The following is a 17,403-nucleotide window of genomic DNA, read 5'->3' on the forward strand; positions in this document are numbered from 1 at the left end:
ATGGATGGATGGATGCATTGCCCATTGCACAAAATGATTGTGCCTGGGGCATGCGTGAATTCGATCGAGATAGCGGATATAGCCACTGATAAGATGGCTCGGCCAATCAGTTCTCGTGAACCGAGCGTTGGCTTCCTCCTTGGGACGCCCGCGGAGAAAGCCCCGGCCAGACCTCAACGTTATCTCGACCCACCCGACTGCTGATGTGTGGGCCGAGAGCCCGTTTGAAACTCATGCGTCGTCTGTCAGCTTCTTTTCGGCTTCTCCAGTTGGACGACATCTCAATACGGAGAACAAATTGCCTGCTCGGCAGTTGGCATGCTGTTTCCGATGAAAGTACCGCTAGTACTTGCCTGAAGGCAGTCTTTGGTCGAGTGTTCCGTGCAGACAGAGTTGGAAGCCATTATATTCTGGTCATCCCATAACGGAGATACTGCCTTATGTACAGTACAGGTGTCCAGAGGTACGACTTCTTTCCAGAAACAAACGGAGTGGTCTCTGCAGAATCTTCCGCCGCTGTCCCTCCCCACGCACGGGATGGCCCGGCCGGTTCTCGGCATCCCGCCCGCCCTCGGCCATGATGTGTGAGCCTCATGGGACATGGCTAGACATACCATAGGTAGGCAATGGTCGACTCTACACTAGACCCCAGGGCCAGTCGTCAAAGCCGAACTCAAGAAGCCAACTAATCCGTACTGGGTAGCCTACCCAGATCGAAATCACCCGTGGCCCCTGAAAACACTCCCCAGCCGCAAAAGTATACACACGCATAGGACTACGGACAACGCCAATTGTCTATCCATCATCCTGCATCTTTTGCATACAGGAATTGCCCGCCATCACCCAGCAGCAGTTCGGGCCCAAGTATTCATGACAGTGGCCGCTGAGGGACAGACTCTTGAAACAATCAGGGCACTCCACCATTCCACAACCGGATATTAAGAACCTAACTTCTCTCAGAATGTACAAAAGAAAAAAAAGCCCCAATCCTCAACTTCCTTCGTACACCACATCACCTCAAGATCCCCATCCTAATGCCTCAACACAACTCCCCTCGTCCTCCTCTCACACACACTATGCAACCAGTCCCTCCCCAACCCCCTTTCCCTCTCGTCACCGGCGCTTTTCTTATCACCACCCACCCCGTACTCCCATAGCCCCATCCCGCCAAAGTCAACAAAAGCGTTCACCACGCTCTCGCCAGCCGCAATTTGCGCCAGCATCTCTTGTCTACGTTGTCTCGTCTGTACCACCCTTCTCCTCCGCGACGCCGCCATCGCGTCTTTTTCTTCTGCTGTCCAAGAGGGGGCGGCAAAAGAAGATGAATTTGCCAACCATAACCCGGTTGTGGAAGACACGACTGGCGAAGTAAGGCGAGGGATAGGGGTCCAGAGGAGCGAACTCTGACGGGGTGGCTCGACTTGCGCAGCCGTAACAGCTAGTTTGTCGCTTTTGTTCTCGCTCTTCGGCTCAGCCCTCGACACTGCCCCAGAAGCAACCCGAGATTTGCCAGCAAACACAAGCGACTGCCGGATCGCCATACTCAACTGCCGCTGCAGATCCTGCACCGTCAAGACCGCAGCCGGCATCGTCATCAGCGCGTCTACCTCCGCCGCAGCTGGCCCTGCTGTTGTCTCGCCGGCAGTCACGGCCATGATCGTCGTCGTCGTCCCCCGCCAACGGTACTCCTCCTGCGTGGCGCCCTCGGCAAGCAGCCTCTCCTGCTCTAGCGCCTCGATCTGCGCCTGAATTGTGACGGCGTTGCGGTGGGAAATCTCCAGCCGTTCCAGAGCCAGAGGGGTAGGCAAGGGTGGGGCACTGGGCGTGTACGCTTCGTTCCATCCCTCGTGCTCTTGAGCACGGATTTGGGTCTGGGCGGGAACCTCGTCTTTATGCCGACTCCCTGTTTGGCTGGAACTGCGGCTGAGCGAGTCAGAGGACCGCTGTTGTTGCGTGGAGCGCCGGGGCTCAAGTCTCCTGGCTGCGTAGGCCGAGAACGTTGGGTGGACGGCCTCTTTGGGACATGTTATAGCCAGGGAGCCGAAGAACACCGGGTGGACAATGGACACGTCATACGTGTAGCCTGCCGCTGCCGGGTGGGACCACTCAAACCGGGTGACGACGGAGCTGGCGGCAAACACGGGGTGGCGAACAGCCGAGTCAAATTCTGGGATCCGTCGCGGGGACTGTGCTGGGGTAGCAATGACCCGGACCAGCTTGGAGTGCGGGTTGTCGGCCGCGATCGCGTCATCTAAAGCGGACTTCCAGTCGTTGCGGCCTGCATGAGGTCCTTGATCCCCGCTCTCCGAGGGCTTTGCCGTTGCCCCTAGGATCCAATTCCTCTTACTCTTCTTCACAGCGGTCCTACGTTCCCAGAGCTGTGTCGATTTCAAGCTCTCCAACGGCTTCAGCCCCGCCGGGCGCGGCTTCCGGCAGATGTAGTTGGCAGCCGGCTCTTCGGACGTTCCACGGTACCCCAAGCGCCTGGGCTGGGGCACAAACAAGCCTCCTCCTCGCGCGGCGGGTGTATCCGCTTGGCTGGGAGGGTTCCACAGTCCAGTTGATCCTAGCTGCTGAGCGGTGTTGGCTGTCTCTACCTCGGGGGTGTGGCGTGGCATCCGAGACACTTCAGATGCTGGCGTTACCTCAGAAACTGGTGTAATGGCCGTGCGGCTAAGTTGGAGCGCGACAGACGGCTTTGGGTCTGCAGGCACGCCAATTCTGGCAGCCAACTTGGGTGACGCCTTGGACTCAAGCGCATCTTCAAGCAGCAACAACGTCGAGCTCTCGATCGTTGCTGAGTCGCGATGTTCCTCGTGCACCGGCTGTCGGGGTTCGGCCAGGCCAATGACAGTAAACCGTTCTCCCGACGACTGTGACTCCTCGTCCGAGGTAAGCTCGTCCGCGTAGTCATCCACAACCGAGCCGGATGGCGGTGGTAGAAGACTGTCCCTAGAGGGTAACGCGTCCGTCTTCAGCAGACTGGCGATCTCCCAGAGCGTTGTCTCATCGAAACCATCGTCGCTGTCCTCCTCATCCGAGTCCAAACCCATGTTGTCGTCCTCGTCATTATCGTAGTAGTCAAAGAAGGAAGAAGAGTACTCGGGGGACTCGAGATGTTTGGAGCCTGCACCTACCGGCATACCAAGAGACGGGCCGCCGGAGGTCATGGTGCCAGGCATAGCCCTGTACATGCTCGCACGCGGCTGGATGCGTGCCGTGTCAGATTTTTCGCCCCAAGGGAACTGAAAAATCCCCAAAGTACCGCGCTTGTCTGGCAGCGGCTCCGGGCTTTCAAGGATGTCTGGAAGCAGAGTTACGCGCTTGTTACGCCGTGGAGGCCGTTGTGTTATCGGGTGTGGTTGCTTTTGCGACACTGAGGCTGTCTTTGGAGAGGCCCAAACTACTGCTTCAGCAGGCGGCGCCGCGGAAGCCCACACTGGCCGCCACAGACCTGATGCCGCGCGGTTGGCGGTAATGTGCGGCTTACGCCAGAGCTGCGAGCTCTCGATTCGGAGAGAAGCCCACTCCTTTCGCTGCGCTGGCCGCACCAAGAGCCCCGGGAGCGGAACCTCAGTTTCTGGGGGAGGCTTTGAAACCGATGACCAGAGGAAGCCAGTTTGCAAGCCCGATTCCTTTGATGGCCTCGTCCAGAGCGAGGAGTGTGTCAGCTCTGCTTCCGACGCCTGTTCGGCCGGGACATAACCAGGAAGATTTGACAAAGTTGCGACCTCATCCTCTGAGTCGTCCGAGTCCGGAGGAGTAGGACTAACCAGCTGGGCTCTTGACAATTGCAGAAAAGTCACGTTGCTGCCACGGAGGAGCTGCGCGTCCATGTAGTCCATTTGGGCCTCGGTTAGCCTCTTTTGCCATTTGCTCATCTCGGGGCTTCCCCCGTTCCGTACGGCTGCATCTGGAACCTTGAGATTGCCGTTTTTCTGCGAACGAGCAGGGCGCGAGACTCGGCGTTCTCCCCCGATGCTTTGCCGAATGGACCCGCGAGCGACGTCAATAACGCTTGCCACAGACTCGTGCCGCGAGTCGCGGCCTGCAAGAGAGGTTGTTTGCATACTGGACATGGAATCGCGACCCATATCATGCTTAATCTCCTGCCAATGCTCCGCCTGCTGTCCGATTTCACGTTCAAGGTCTGCAAGCAGCGCTAGACGGCGCGCGGCGCTCTGCGGAGTAGCCTGGTCGAGCTCATCAAGTTTCCTCAGCTGCGCCTGTATCTGTCGGATGGCTTGCCCCGGGGACTCAAGAGGAGAAGGCTCAACCTGGATGGCGAGGATTGTCTTGGTTGATGTACTGTTGAGCGATAGCGGTGCAGGCGGACACATCTTTCTTAACTTTGTCTTCTCCTTTCTGTCCGAGAACGTCGGACACTCGTCACCTACACGCCTGTGCCAGGTGGGAAGTCGCGGTGTTGCGGCAGCTTCAACTTCGAGAACCAGAGACCCATGAGCATCAGCCTGTTGCATGGTAGATGTAGATGTATCAAGCATGATAGGCAGCGTTTCTCTGCTGCGATTATCTGCGAAGGATAGCTCGGAGGTCCTCGAAGCGGGTATTTGGGTAGACGACGGTATACCAAGCTGCACGACCGGAACACTGACTGCAAGCTCCGGAGAATTTACAGAACTCCAGTTGGTCGCCTCATCTTCGGATTTGTCGTAGGTCGTCTCTGTCCAAGCTGATACGCGGGGAATTGCCGGGAGTATGGGTGACGAGCCGCGCTTCCCGCTTACTTGCGCAGCAGCCAGTATTTTATCAAGCTTGGCGTCGTCCTTCCCGTCACCAAATGCGCGAAGCCACGAGCTTCCGGCTTCTCCTGTAGTATTCACCGCGATCTTTCCCGGCAAGCGGGGAATCTCATCAACTTCCAGAACACTCTCAGTCCGCAGGGATGTGTTTGTCGTTCGCTTGGAGGCCCCATGGTGAGGCGGCTCGCTGGGGGACGAGTCCATGTCCATGAACGGCGCTGGAATGCGTGGGATCTTAGGGACTGGCAAATTTCGCTTGCCGGTCTTTCCGCTCGGAGGACTTGGGAACAGTAGCGTAACCTTCTCCTCAAAAGTCATACTCTTAGTCTTGCTGGGATAAGGCCTCGATGGCATCGTCGCGCTCTTCGGCAGACTGGGGAGAGGAGGAAGCTGGGTCGGACTTCCTGGCGATGAGGCCAGGAGAGATTTCCGTCCCATCAGAGAGCCGCCAGACTTGCTTCGTCTGTGAGTCAGAGTTTCTGAATTTGCTTGCATTGGTAAATCTGCAGTCTTTCGCGGAATAGGGCGAGGGCGATTGACGACCGAGCTTGAAGTTCCAGGAGTCTCTGCAGTGGGGCCAGCAGGGTCGAGTTTCGTCGCAATGCTGCCAGCGCCCTGGATGATGGCCTCGACTGCTAGTGGGTCTTTGTATTCAATGTTGTTCACAAAGAGGACGGTGCGGTGCTGTGATCCAGCTTCTTCGGCGACTCTGAGACCCCGTGCCTTTGGGTTCGACGGAAGACCGATAGTTGGGCGCCTCTGAAGAGGAGTTTTGGCCGGCTCCGGAGGCGGTGACTTCGGTGACGGAGGAAGCATTCTTGAGGGACGAATGTTAGGTCTCAACAGAGGTTGCAGAATGGTCAGCGGGCGGTCTTGCTGCGATTCGGACCGGGGCTCGACGGAGTCCACAGCGTGCACCGGTGAAGGCTGTCGTGCCTGTATTGGTTCCTCCTGGATTGATTGTCGCAGGGACCTCCGCCGAGTTTCCTCTCCGCCTGGAGACAGCTGCGCCGAGGTGGTGCTCGCGACTAATTCCGGCCGAAGTGCTCCAGGGAAAACGCTCTCTCGAGTTGTTACTGAGGCAACCTCCTTCCTCTTGAGGCTGACTCCGCGTTTCAGAGCATCCTCTTGAGTCGTTCCCATCAATGGCCCAGCCGGGCGGCCAATCGGCGCGGTTTCATCTTCCTGCAACCTGGCTCTTCTCTCCTTGTCTGCGATCGCGGCCGCCTGCAAGTCCATGACTGCTATTTTGTCCAGCGGATTCCGGCCAGCGTTCTCCTGTAAAATCGGGTGACTGATGGCTAATTTTCCCTTTGGAAAGCCAAGCAGACTTCTTTTCGAAGTTATGGTCCTGTCCAACTTCCAAGCGACATTCGACACTGACGCTGTGATTGCCGGGAGAGGCGTCACTGGCTCCTCTTGAAGTTCACTTTTGGTCCCAAACGGGAAACCAACACTGCTTTCGTCCTTGACCCTCGGCACCTCTCGAGGGTTGACAAACGTGGTGGAAGATCGGATGGCTGCGTCCTTCAGATCTTCGTAGCGACTCGGAGGATAGTTTGTGTCGGATGTAGAGATATCACGGGTGATGTTGATACGCCTCGGTGACGGCGCCTCTGGCGGCCTGGAGTCCGTAGTTCGGGGCCTGGTTAGGGTCGCAGCACCGCCTGCCACTGAAACTATGGATCATGTTAGCCTATGTCGAGGAACAGAGAGAATCAGCATACCAATGACGGCTAGCAAGCCTCCGGCTGGAAGAGCTGTCCTAGTAGCCAAAGCCAAAGACCCAAGTCCGAGAAGGAGTGGTACACTCGTCTGTAGGTTTGTTAGCCGTGGCTCGACGAGCATCAAACTGCTTTGGACATACCCCCGTCCAGAATACGAGACCCAAGATGACAGAACTCAGCGCCTTGACCCGGTCCGCGGTGTTTCCTTGGCCTTCACAATTCCCTTTCGCAACCACCCCGGCAAAGTATGCTCTGACGATCAGGAGCAAAATTATGACGCCATCCAGTGCTGTGACCAAGATCCCGATAGGGAGCGCAGACGTTGTCGCAACGCAGAATGTCTCAGTCTGAGGCCTGGTGAAGCCGATAAACACAGCCCCCGCGAGAAACCTGGCCAGGACCAGGATTTGGGGAATCAGCTGTGTTGGCGAAACTCTCGCGCCATTATTGGTATTCAACCCCCACAAGAGAAATTGCTCGATCGAGAACCTCGCAAACTGGTCGAATACGGTGGAGAAGATGATGCCGACCTGGCACGGAGTTGGCGACCTTGAGACGTCGACAAGGATGGTGATGAAGTCGAGCTGAGCCCATAGGGCTGCGCTGAGAAGAAACAGAACGAGGACCAGCCTCTGGCTGTCCCGAATTAACGATGCGAGGCCGCAGCCTCTGAGGTAGAGAACGAGGGCGGCAGACGCGGCGTTCAACACAATTCCGCTACATCAGGGTGTTAGTCCCGGCCGGTTGGCCCTCAGAGATGTAGTTGGTTGAATCAGGGTAGAGATACTCACAAAAAGAAGGCCGCGACGAGGGCCTGCTTCGCACCCTCAGCCGCCATACCGGCGCCGGTTAGCTAGAAAGAACGAAAGGTACGAAGAGAAGAGAAACCAGCTCAGTCAATGGGGGAATAGAAAAGAAGGATCTCAATAGAAGGAGCGTATCATAGTGAGAGGTTCCCTCAGCTCACGTCGTGATGCCGTGATCATACGGCCATGCCATGAACCTGTCACCAGACGGTGAAAGGTCTGTGTAGGAGAGAATTTGGAGGGACGCCGCAGGCAGAGTGACCTGGAACTGCCGGTGTCACCGCCACGGAGAGGCAGTTCCCAGTGACAGGCCCAGTACGGCGAAGAGAGGAGTACAGGCCAAGAAGACTGTCAAGAGTCACCCTCAAACGGGGGCGACTATTGTGACGGGTATAACCCTGAAAGCTCGCAGCGATGCAGCTGTTGGCTGCTTCATGAATCTTCTGACGACGACAGGAACAAGCGGGCGATCACTCAAACAAGCACCCTACCCGTTGTCCATGCGAAAGAGAGGCAAGGCCGACAATTGGATGTCCCGCAAGGCTGACAAGGCCATTGCTCAGCGGTTGCAACGTACCCCAGCTCACTTGAAACCTCAACTGTTACATATCGTACAAGCTCCTCGTCGACAACTTTCGGCTGACGAGAGGAGCAGCCCAGCCAGACGTGTTAAACGCCCTGTCCCCCGCGCTGGTTAGAAGCCAGTCAGCCCCTGGTGGTGTACGATGGTATCATTTGATGCAAACGTTGGTACACTGGGGTCTGGTATGACTCGGGCCCTGGTTTGAAGCAGCTGGATGTACGGAGTAATCGCAGCGAAGATTAAGAAGTTCGACAAACACGGAATGATGTGAAGGTTCATTTGTCCCCTCGAAATTTCTGTCGTTCTGATGCTTTGTCGATGAACGCTGTTCTCGTCGAGCTGCTTGATGGCAGCGATGCTGGTACAAATACAATGCAAGATTTGACCGGATTTTGTCGATGTGTACGGCCGGTCGAAACGAGATTAATGTGCAAACGCTCTATCAAGACGCCATAGGTTGTTCGGTGCCACCGACATTTCGGAGATTGCACACATTGTACCCAACGAGACGGCGAGTGTCGCGTTCGGGGACATTTGGAGGCGTCTCACGAAGGCCTCAGATCAGCTCCACTAGATAAGGTAAGGAAACCGCCGGTATTGCTGGTCCGTGCGCTTGCCTTTCAGTGAACAATGTTTTGCTAGGTACTATCCCGTACCCAACCGGGAAACCGCCTCCTGCTGCAACTGATGATTTAAAACACGAACATCTGATGTTCGAAATCGTGCCTGATCTCTACCACAATGCCGACACATGGTTGTCACCGCAGGTTTACCCCCTTTTTTTTTCTAGAAGTGTGTCTCCGATATATATGGTAATGCACTGCCGCTTTGACCGCGTTTTGGATCACCTCCGCCAGACGATGCCATACGTCGACCCGACTCTCAAAGAGAAAGGGTTCCGCCATCGTTTGCACGCTGTGGGCTGGCTTCAAAAATGCGAGAAGACATAATTACAACCCGACACGACTTCCAACTCCCGACAACGTTGTTCAAACCCGACTAACATGGGCCGATGAAACCAAGTGATCACCGGAAAGGCGCGTCATGCTGCTACGGGCAATTCTAGCTCTCGGGCAGCCTCGGCACACCGAGCCGAGCGGGGATCCTCCCGCAACAGGCCGCCGCAAGGCGCCGATGTGCATTGTCCCAATCTGGCCTTTCTCCGAGTCAAGTCGGGGTTTAGACCACCATGACCGTGACTCACAACACTCTCATAAGTCAAAAAGTCTCGCCTCTCTCTAGACGTATTCCAGCTCCCACTCTCTCACGCTCACGAATCGCTCCTCACATCACCCCTCAGCCGTCTCCAAGATGCCTCTCCGCGAACTCCAGTATCCCGCTGAGCCTTACAGCAGGGTTAACCGACTTAGAGATCGAGGTGAATTTATCCATGGGACATAACTCAGTGATGTCGAGTGGACAGGTCTCTGATCCGACACAGGGGACTATACTCTGGAGACCATCCACCAGATTGTGAACTCATGCCCCATGCTGCATGTTTCCTTCCAGCCTCCAAACAGCCCCTTTCCGGCGGTCCTGCCCATGATCGGCCAGATGGGCTCCTTCACGCGGCCGAGCGCTGATCTGGGAGATGTGCTGGACTTGTATCTTCACGGGTTCGTAACTTCTACAGCTCCGAATCGAGAATGGGCAAAGCTCGTCCGCGTTTCCTCCAGCATGCCCTTGTCCTGACTAACCACCACCGGAAAAGCTACGTCTCCTCCCGCATAATGAACCTTACCCGCTCCCCCAACTCCCAAGAGCAGGAAGGCCTCCCCGTCACTGTCGCCGCCTCGCACCTAGACGGGCTTGTCCTCGCCCTGACCCCAAACTCGCACAGCTACAACTACCGCAGCGCTGTGCTCTTCGGCCACGCCACGCTCGTGACCGACACGGCCGAGAAATTATACGCCATGGAGCTTATCACCAACAGCGTGGTCCCAAACCGTTGGTCCAACTCGCGCGTGCCGCCCAACGCGGCTGAGATGCAGAGCACGAGCGTACTGAAGGTCAAGATCAACACGGGTAGTGCTAAGATTCGGACAGGCGGCCCGCATGACGAGAGGGGGGATATGGAGGACGAGGGGCTACTGGACTGGGTGTGGACTGGGGTGGTGCCGGTGTATACTGTAATGGGAGAACCAATCGCCGGGGGCTATAATAGGGTTGGGGAGGTGCCTGGGTACCTGGAGAGTTGGAGGCAGGAGGCGAATCAAGGTGCAGAAGAATATGCTAAGGAGGCGGTCGGGAGGGAGGTTGCTAAGAAGACAGGGGAGTGAGTGGCAATGAAGTGAGAGACATGATAGAATACGTCGACGCGCCCCAACTCCCAACCAGCTCAACCCCGGGATTTGACCTGTTATGGGACCAACACCGAAATGGGCCTTAGCCAGAGAGGGTAGCCACAGAGGAAGGACTTCTTCGCCATGACATTGTGCAGTCATCAGCGTACATTCCAAACACAACGTTCCAAAAAATAAAAAAACGTCCAAATCGAGACACCTCACCAGCTCTTCGCACCTCATATCCAACCCCATCACACTCAAGCCGAACCTCGTTCCCTCTCCCATGACCAAACCCCCAACCCAGCTCAGGTATCCAACATCACCAAGCCTCCCACACGGCCTCGGGCAGCACGGTCCTCATAACAGTCCAATGTCCCAAAGCGCTCATCTCATGCCACTTGACCAACCTCTCCGTCTCATTCCGCCTCAATATCCCCTTCCCTTCCTCGCCACCAACAAAATCGCTCATTCGCACCTCATGCTGCGGCATCAGAAAGGCGCGCCGCGACGGGCTATTCAACAGGTCCCTCTCGGTGGGCAAGCGAAACGAGATCTCTCCGTCGGCAGAGGGCTTCTTCTTGGTGCAAAAGATGACCATGTTAGTGAAGTCTCGTCCCGACTTAGCGAAGTCCGCGTCGTCGCGCGGGTGCTCGCGGAAGATGCGGCAGGTCGGGAAGACGGATTTGATGGTGTTGACGACAATCCGCGGCGGCGGGAGGGTGAAGTCTCCAGCATAGTTCTGACATAAAAAATTTGTTAGTTTAGGTAGGGAAGGGAGAAAAGACGCGAGGATGTAAGAGGGAATGTTACAATGGCGACCACGCCGTTTGGTTTGAGCAGCGTGTGTAGGTTCTGCAGAAACTCTAGAGTAAAGAGGGAAATGGGCTCAGCGCCGCCTGTAAAGACGTCGTGGATGATGTAGTCAAAGCGGGAGCCGGAGGCGTCGGCGGCTAGGCGCGAGGTATAGGTGACTGCGTCCTCGATAACAGCGGTATGGTTGCTGGGAAGCTGGAAGTACTTGGAGGCGAACTTGTGGACCACCGGGTCAAGTTCCACCACGGTAGTTTCGATGCCGTGTGCTACAAGGGCGGCTGGCGTGGTGCCAATGCCAAGCCCACTAGACGCTGTCAGTATCTTGTCAACAAGAAACGTTTTAAGGGGCGGCTTACATTACGAGGGCCTTCGCCTCGGAGTCAACGATAGGCTCGGGAGTCCTCACCAACCTGACAGCCTCCAGCATGGCAAACACACCGTAGATGGGCTCGGCCACCTGGTTGCCCTTGAGCTGGCCCTGCCCGAGAAGCTTGACCCACTCCCCGCCCAGCAGGCTGTGGTCACACCTCAGGACGCGGTATCCCTCCTTGGGGCTGTCGACCACGGACACGTAGCCCGTGATCGATTCGGCCCTGTCCAAGACAACGTACCCTTCCGGCGCAAGGCCGCTGTTCAACCGCGCCAGCGCCATGGATGTCGGGACATGTGTATTCAGGAATGCTGTGTGCAGCAACGCAGGCACGGTCCAAACCAGCAACTTCGACGGCGCAAAGAGCGCATATGCCGCCCCGAGTACCACCTCCATGACCAGCCTGGTGTTCACCACAGTCCTCCCGACGTACCCTTCGATCAACCCGCCAAACAACTTCTCCGCCGCCTTAAAAAACCCATACGACCCCAACCCGGGCGCAGCATCCGCCACCCATCTTGGCAAGGCCGACAAATCCGCCCCGTCCAGATACGTGGCCACGCACGCCGCCGAGACAGCCACAAGCGGGAACAACGTCACGCTTTCGGTCACCAGCGGTCCCCAGCTAGCCGTCAACAGCCCACTGACCTTCCCCAGCGCGAACTGCACCACCGGAATCCACAGCGCAATCATCGGCAGTAGCGTCTCCGGCCGAACAGGCGCTAGGACCCTGTTCAGAAACAGATTAGACGACCAGCCCGCGAAGCAGGCGGCCATGACCAGTTTGGCGTGCCATCTGGCCGAGGGGATGGAGCCATAGGCCGGCGACAGGGCGAGTTGGGAGACAGTGGAGGCGGCGGCGATGAGGGTGAGCAGGGTGGCCGCGCGGAGGTAGACAGCGGCTTGGGTGCGCGCCCAGTTGGTCCAGGTTTGGCCTTTAGCTTTGGCGGCGAGGGCTCTGAGCTCGCGCTCGAAGGAGTCCGGGGTGAAGGATGAGGTGGGGTCAATTGGCGTGATAGAGGATGATTTGTTCTTTTTCTTGCTGCTGGAGGAAGAAGGGGCCGAGGGTTTAGGAGCCATTGCGGCTGGGGACCAGACTCGACGGTCTGGAAGGGGTCATCGGGAGCGGCAGCAGGCCATGGGAGGTCCATTCATCAAGAGCTCAACTTAAAGAAAATGTCACTGCTCTTACGGAGCGACAGTTTGCGCGTGCAATGTGGTCTCATCTCAAGCGATTGGTTGGTTTGATGATGCGACACTCCAGGAGCTCTGGGCGGAGTTGCAGGGGAAGCTAGCCCTCCACTGTTCGCGGTACGTACCCTTCCGCTGGTGGGGCTGCCCTGAGCGCTTTCCACTGGCTGGCCGTCTGTGGGATGGGGGTTCTCTTCGATGACGTTCTGACCGCCCGTTCCAAATCGTCTGGACATCAAGGCTTGTCTGGCTCTGTTCTCCAGCCCGCCCTGGACGTGAACTTATCACGGTTTCCACCTCCTCCGCCTCGGCGTCCATTCGTCTCTCGTTGCGTTGTTTGTTGCTTTCGAATTGTTTGTCACTGCCATCAAGTGCCATGTCTCTCCACGAGTCCCTAACCAAGATGGTTGATTTCGACCAGCAGAGCTTTTTCGGTATGTTTGTTGGCGGCGTTGTTGCATCGCGAACTTGCGAGATCGCCAAGTCGGAGCTCGCTGACCGCAGTAACAGTCTCGGCCGCTGCCATTGCCTTCAACCCGACTTTCTGGAAGTATGTTGCTGAGTCGGCCTCCGGGGAATGCGTACATCATTGAAGCTAACTGCTGCCTTTCACAGCATCGTTGCCCGCAGAGGTCAGCCTGGAGCCCTCGCTGTTCAACCATGGCCTTTCGAACTAACATCCACCCCCAGAGTACCGCACCAAGTTTCTTACCCGCCTCTTCGGCGGCAACAGCCAGGCAGCATGCTACGCTCTCGCCGCCACCATCTTCTCGCTCGGCCTAATCCGCGACTTCCTCTACGAACGCGCCCTGCGTGACCAGCCCTCTCATCCCGCACTCGAGGAGCCCCTCGTCAAGTACGTTGCATACGTGCTGTTGGCTGTCGGCAACATCTTCGTCATCTCCTCCACATGGCAGCTAGGCATCACGGGCACATTCTTGGGCGACTACTTTGGCATCCTGATGGACGACATTGTGACGGGCTTCCCCTTCAACATCACCAACGCCCCCATGTACTATGGCTCCACCATGAGCTTCCTTGGCACCGCCCTACTGTACGGGAAGCCGGCGGGTATCCTCCTCACTCTTCACGTCCTCTTGGTCTACCTGACCGCCATCAGGTTCGAGAACCCCTTCACCGCGGCCATCTATGCCAAGCGCGACAGGGAGAGGGCCAAGGCCACTGGCAAATCCGTCGAGAGCAAGAAAGAACTCTAAGTCAGGGATTGCGATGGAGTAGTCCTCCAATGACAAATGGGAGAAGCGCTAGCCTGCGCTGAGGATCCGACCCGATCCAACAGGGCACGCCGAGTGCCCGCCGATCGCAGCAGCTCCCGGGTTCATCACACGCAGCCCTGCGAGAGAGGTTCGAGGAGCCACCCTTGGATCTCGGCAACGGCAATCGACAACATCCTCCTCTCAACGACGGTAATTGTGGTGCAACAGGCACCCGGCAGAGGACCGGCTGCAGCGAGGGTTCGAGGTAGCTCCGTCCGATGCCGATGGTCATCAACTGGCCCAACAAGCCAAAATCAGAGAGACGCAGACAGGTAGACGAATAGATTCAGCTTTTCATGTTCCTGGCCTTTCTTGACTCGGTTTTCCCCGACACTTTTTGGGATGATAACGGGAGGCTTCAGTGGAGACGAATCATATGGACGGCTCGCGTTACTCATTATGTGGACTAACCTCCGAAGACCCAATCCGCAAAATGCAGTACTTCTACGCTGCTGAAACATGCTGCAATTAAATAGCCGGCAAGGGGTTACGCATTGAGTTTGAGCGGCGACGCGTTCGGCCGCTTCTCCCTTAGCAACTTGGATAGGTGCAGGTCTCTTGCATGGCCTTTCCTTACGTTCATTGCTCTCTGTCCTTCGCACACTTTGGCAAGTTGCACCTCTGGTGTGACTATGTGCTTGGGGCCACATCTGAGTCCCGTCTTTTCTGTATGCAACTATTAGTACTCTTCTTATAGGGGAAAGCGGGGCTGTGGTAAGGAAGCCGGAAGTTACTACGGCGTCCCATAACCACCTATGATATCGGCCATGGCTGAAGCGGCCATATTTGTCTGGTGTCTCTTGAAGGGAACTAATCGTGAATGGGCATGAGCGTCGGGAATGCCGTTTGCCATCGAACCCCCATTACCTCATATCCCAGTCGTTGCAGGCTGCGCCATCTCCATCCTGGAGACGTTGATTATCCCGGTCTTCTACCACTCCCAACGGTCTGATGCAAGGGCTACAGGTATTCAAGACAGGCGGAAGGGAGGAGTTTGGTGTTAATGGCGGTAGGGGATGTGTGTCGGGAAAGCCGGTGAGAGTGTTGAGGGATCGGGAAGAGGGTTGAGGGAGTGTATGAGGCGAGTTATGAGGCGGATGTTGACGATAGGGTGGGCTGTTGGCGTGGCTTAGAAAGCGTTGGCGGTTGCTCACGGGAGCGCTCCATGGGCGTGATCGTGACCGAGACGTAGTCTGCATGGCCAACGGCTGGCTTGTGACGTCGTTGAATGTTGTTGCTAACCTGGTGAATGCTGAGGCAAGGGGGCGTAGATGTTTTCAAATGAGAGGAGTCGGCGGCTCCTCTCGCGTATAAAGTCCGGTTGAATGGTGTAATGCTGAGTTTCATATTTGTTCTCTCTCTCTCTCCTAACGCATTGTGTTTCTAGCTAGCCACCATGACTGCTAACGTACATATATGATAGTACCTATAAGCAGTTGAAAGCGAAATATCATGTCACGGCGACGAGTGAAGTGATGCCTCACCGCGCCTCGCTCGTGATCTTGTCCAGATTTACGACGTGACTCTCATGGCCTTCCAGGTTCCGTTTCATCTTAGACAGGTCCGTCGGTCACACTGACTGTCATCCAGATTCGCTCTCGGACCGACAGCTGCTCGCCTCCTATGCGAATTGCGTAGCCCCTAGACATATGGTGCGGCAGCTCATGCGACTGCAGCAAACTCAACATCAAGCCGCTCCCAACTTGCAGCAGGTTACGACATACCACCATCATCAAGCAGCAAAGCCAGAACACTAATACGCGGTGATACAGACTGCTGATTATGCCTTCAAATTCCAATGGAATCCCATCTGAAACTCAAGCCCCAGTACCTTTCTTCCTTTCCCGTCTCTACGTTAAAACACAGTGACTTGGGCCACTTCCTGCAACCTCACCCAACGTTCTGAGCGGTTCCTCGCACTTTCGTACACGGTCTTTTTCCATCTTTGCTTCCCCCTTCGCGAATAGGCCAGCAGAACTAGATGCCTAGCTGCGCCGCCACTTCTTCTCCCGCACCTGCCGTATCTCTGGACTCGTCGCGACAGGGCAAGCGGGCTCACCCCGACGACGTCGAGGATGGTGACGTCTCATCCTCGACGTCGTCGCCACCGGCCGCCAAGAGGCGCCGGACTTCCTTGTCCCATGAAGGGGGCTCGAGACGTAAGTGTTTCTCAATTTCCTCACTCCTGTCCGTTTCTACAATCTTGTTGTTTCCGTCTGCTTTTCTTGATATGCATGTCTCGTGTATGCGGTCCCTTTTGCGTTATGTTTATGTACGCTTATGCGGCGCCGGCGACATACGACACAGGTCTTTTTAGCACTCCCACATTCCTGTGTCATTCAGCCATTTATCTATCGACTTGCTAGTCTTGGGATGCAGAATTCGCACGAATTTGGAGCTCCTGCGAAACATTTTGATGATCGGAAAAGTTCTTTGTACGGCCGACTGGAAAACCAGATCTTCGTTGAAGCAGATCTTGGAGAGACTGTCAAACTTTTTGATAGAGGCCGGCCTCTCTCCGCCCCTATTTACCATGCTGCCCTCCCCTTACCCCTGAGGCTCCGCTGTCAAAAATCCCAAAGCCCTAAGTTGGGTCACGTTGGCGGCGCCGAAGGTCAGCCGATAGTTTCGGGACCACACCAGCAACGTCGTCAACTGTCCATCAAATGGACCAAGTTGCTGACACTCTGATGCAGAACTCCTCAGTCCCGCCCAAGGGGATCATAACTCCTCGTGGACGGACTCGGATGACGCCCCTCCGCGGGCCCCCGCCGCCACCCCCTCTGCGAGCGTCACATCTGGGGCTACGCCTTCCCTCTCAACCTCGCCCAACACATCACCGTCGGGCGCGCCGCCGGTTGAGACAACCGAAACAACCACCAGCTACCGGGCTCGCCGCGGGCCGGACGGGGTCTACAACCCCTCGCGACCCCTCTACGCGCCGACGCTGTTGCCCGAGGCCTGGCTCTGCGAGCACGCCCGGACCGTAATGGGGGAGGCGTCGTCCAGCGCACCCAACGGCAGCCCCGTCCAACCACCGCCTTGGTTTCAGCGCGACGACGACGACCGGGACCGGCCAACCATGTGGATTAAGGACTGGGAGACTGGCGCCATCCGCCCGCGGCGGAAAATGGATGATTTATGGGCGGCGCGTCGTGAACGGGCGGGGCACGAGGGGAGTGACGCGGATGATGAGCGGGAAGGCACCGAGGAGAGCGAGGAGGGGAATGAACAAGAGGGCCGGGAGGGGGAGGGAGATGAAACAGGCGGAGGACAGCGGAGGGGAGGTGAAGAGCGAGCAGAAGAGGGGGTTAGAGAAAGAGGACGAGAGGGAGGTGAAGGAAGAGGACGAAAAGGTGCCAAAAGAAGATGTGGATAGCGGGAGGGACGTGAACAGGAATCCAGAGAGCGAGATAACGGCCGAAGAAGAGCGGGAGATTAAAGGGAGGAGCTCGAGGGAATCCGTTGAAGGGAAAGCTGTGGATGTGGAAGGGGGAGGAGAAAAGGCTGCCAGACTTGCGGAAGATGTGGATGATGTTAAGGACTGACGGGTGGGTTGTCTTCTGCTGTCATTTTCTTTTGGGGGGG

At 56.7% G+C, this 17,403-nt stretch overlaps 5 protein-coding genes across 5 annotated transcripts; 3 read left to right on the plus strand and 2 right to left on the minus strand.

The window, feature by feature from the left end:
* Positions 1 to 612: 612 nt before the first annotated feature.
* N657DRAFT_693778 (uncharacterized protein) lies at positions 613 to 7,359 on the minus strand. Its single transcript, XM_062797240.1, has 4 exons — positions 7,282 to 7,359; positions 6,631 to 7,207; positions 6,491 to 6,578; positions 613 to 6,442 (listed from the first exon to the last, which is right to left on the minus strand). The coding sequence occupies exons 1-4, from the start codon at positions 7,326 to 7,328 to the stop codon at positions 1,032 to 1,034; spliced, it is 6,123 nt and encodes a 2,040-aa protein (XP_062643073.1). The 5' UTR covers positions 7,329 to 7,359; the 3' UTR covers positions 613 to 1,031.
* Positions 7,360 to 9,134: 1,775 nt separating this feature from the next.
* Positions 9,135 to 10,381, plus strand: N657DRAFT_650262 (uncharacterized protein). The gene is made up of 3 exons (XM_062793900.1): positions 9,135 to 9,257; positions 9,321 to 9,495; positions 9,591 to 10,381. Exons 1-3 carry the CDS (start codon positions 9,191 to 9,193, stop codon positions 10,156 to 10,158), a joined length of 810 nt encoding a protein of 269 aa, XP_062643074.1. The 5' UTR covers positions 9,135 to 9,190; the 3' UTR covers positions 10,159 to 10,381.
* A 50-nt stretch (positions 10,382 to 10,431) lies between these two features.
* Positions 10,432 to 12,427, minus strand: N657DRAFT_626939 (S-adenosyl-L-methionine-dependent methyltransferase; the record flags this gene model as incomplete). The annotated part of the gene is made up of 3 exons (XM_062790803.1): positions 10,432 to 10,903; positions 10,975 to 11,281; positions 11,334 to 12,427. The coding sequence occupies 3 exons, from the start codon at positions 12,425 to 12,427 to the stop codon at positions 10,484 to 10,486; spliced, it is 1,821 nt and encodes a 606-aa protein (XP_062643075.1). The 3' UTR covers positions 10,432 to 10,483.
* Positions 12,428 to 12,914: 487 nt separating this feature from the next.
* On the plus strand, positions 12,915 to 13,755 carry N657DRAFT_659068 (phospholipid methyltransferase; the record flags this gene model as incomplete). The annotated part of the gene is made up of 4 exons (XM_062794951.1): positions 12,915 to 12,972; positions 13,049 to 13,088; positions 13,154 to 13,170; positions 13,229 to 13,755. The coding sequence occupies 4 exons, from the start codon at positions 12,915 to 12,917 to the stop codon at positions 13,753 to 13,755; spliced, it is 642 nt and encodes a 213-aa protein (XP_062643076.1).
* A 2,041-nt stretch (positions 13,756 to 15,796) lies between these two features.
* N657DRAFT_693783 (uncharacterized protein) lies at positions 15,797 to 17,363 on the plus strand (the record flags this gene model as incomplete). Its single annotated transcript, XM_062797241.1, has 3 exons — positions 15,797 to 15,974; positions 16,512 to 17,102; positions 17,131 to 17,363. 3 exons carry the CDS (start codon positions 15,797 to 15,799, stop codon positions 17,361 to 17,363), a joined length of 1,002 nt encoding a protein of 333 aa, XP_062643077.1.
* Positions 17,364 to 17,403: the final 40 nt, after the last annotated feature.

This window comes from Parathielavia appendiculata (assembly GCF_033297405.1).
Source record: "Parathielavia appendiculata strain CBS 731.68 unplaced genomic scaffold N657scaffold_28, whole genome shotgun sequence".
Classification (NCBI taxonomy): domain Eukaryota; kingdom Fungi; phylum Ascomycota; class Sordariomycetes; order Sordariales; family Chaetomiaceae; genus Parathielavia; species Parathielavia appendiculata.

Coding starts and splice junctions, on each gene's coding strand:
- N657DRAFT_693778 (XM_062797240.1), bottom strand. CDS start 7,328: ATGGCGGCTGAGGGTGCGAAGCAGGCCCTCGTCGCGGCCTTCTTTTT. Junction 6,579..6,630: donor GTCTCGTATTCTGGACGGGG/GTATGTCCAAAG, acceptor ACAAACCTACAG/ACGAGTGTACCACTCCTTCT. Junction 6,443..6,490: donor AGGCTTGCTAGCCGTCATTG/GTATGCTGATTC, acceptor CATGATCCATAG/TTTCAGTGGCAGGCGGTGCT.
- N657DRAFT_650262 (XM_062793900.1), top strand. CDS start 9,191: ATGCCTCTCCGCGAACTCCAGTATCCCGCTGAGCCTTACAGCAGGGTT. Junction 9,258..9,320: donor TAACCGACTTAGAGATCGAG/GTGAATTTATCC, acceptor GATCCGACACAG/GGGACTATACTCTGGAGACC. Junction 9,496..9,590: donor CTGGACTTGTATCTTCACGG/GTTCGTAACTTC, acceptor CCACCGGAAAAG/CTACGTCTCCTCCCGCATAA.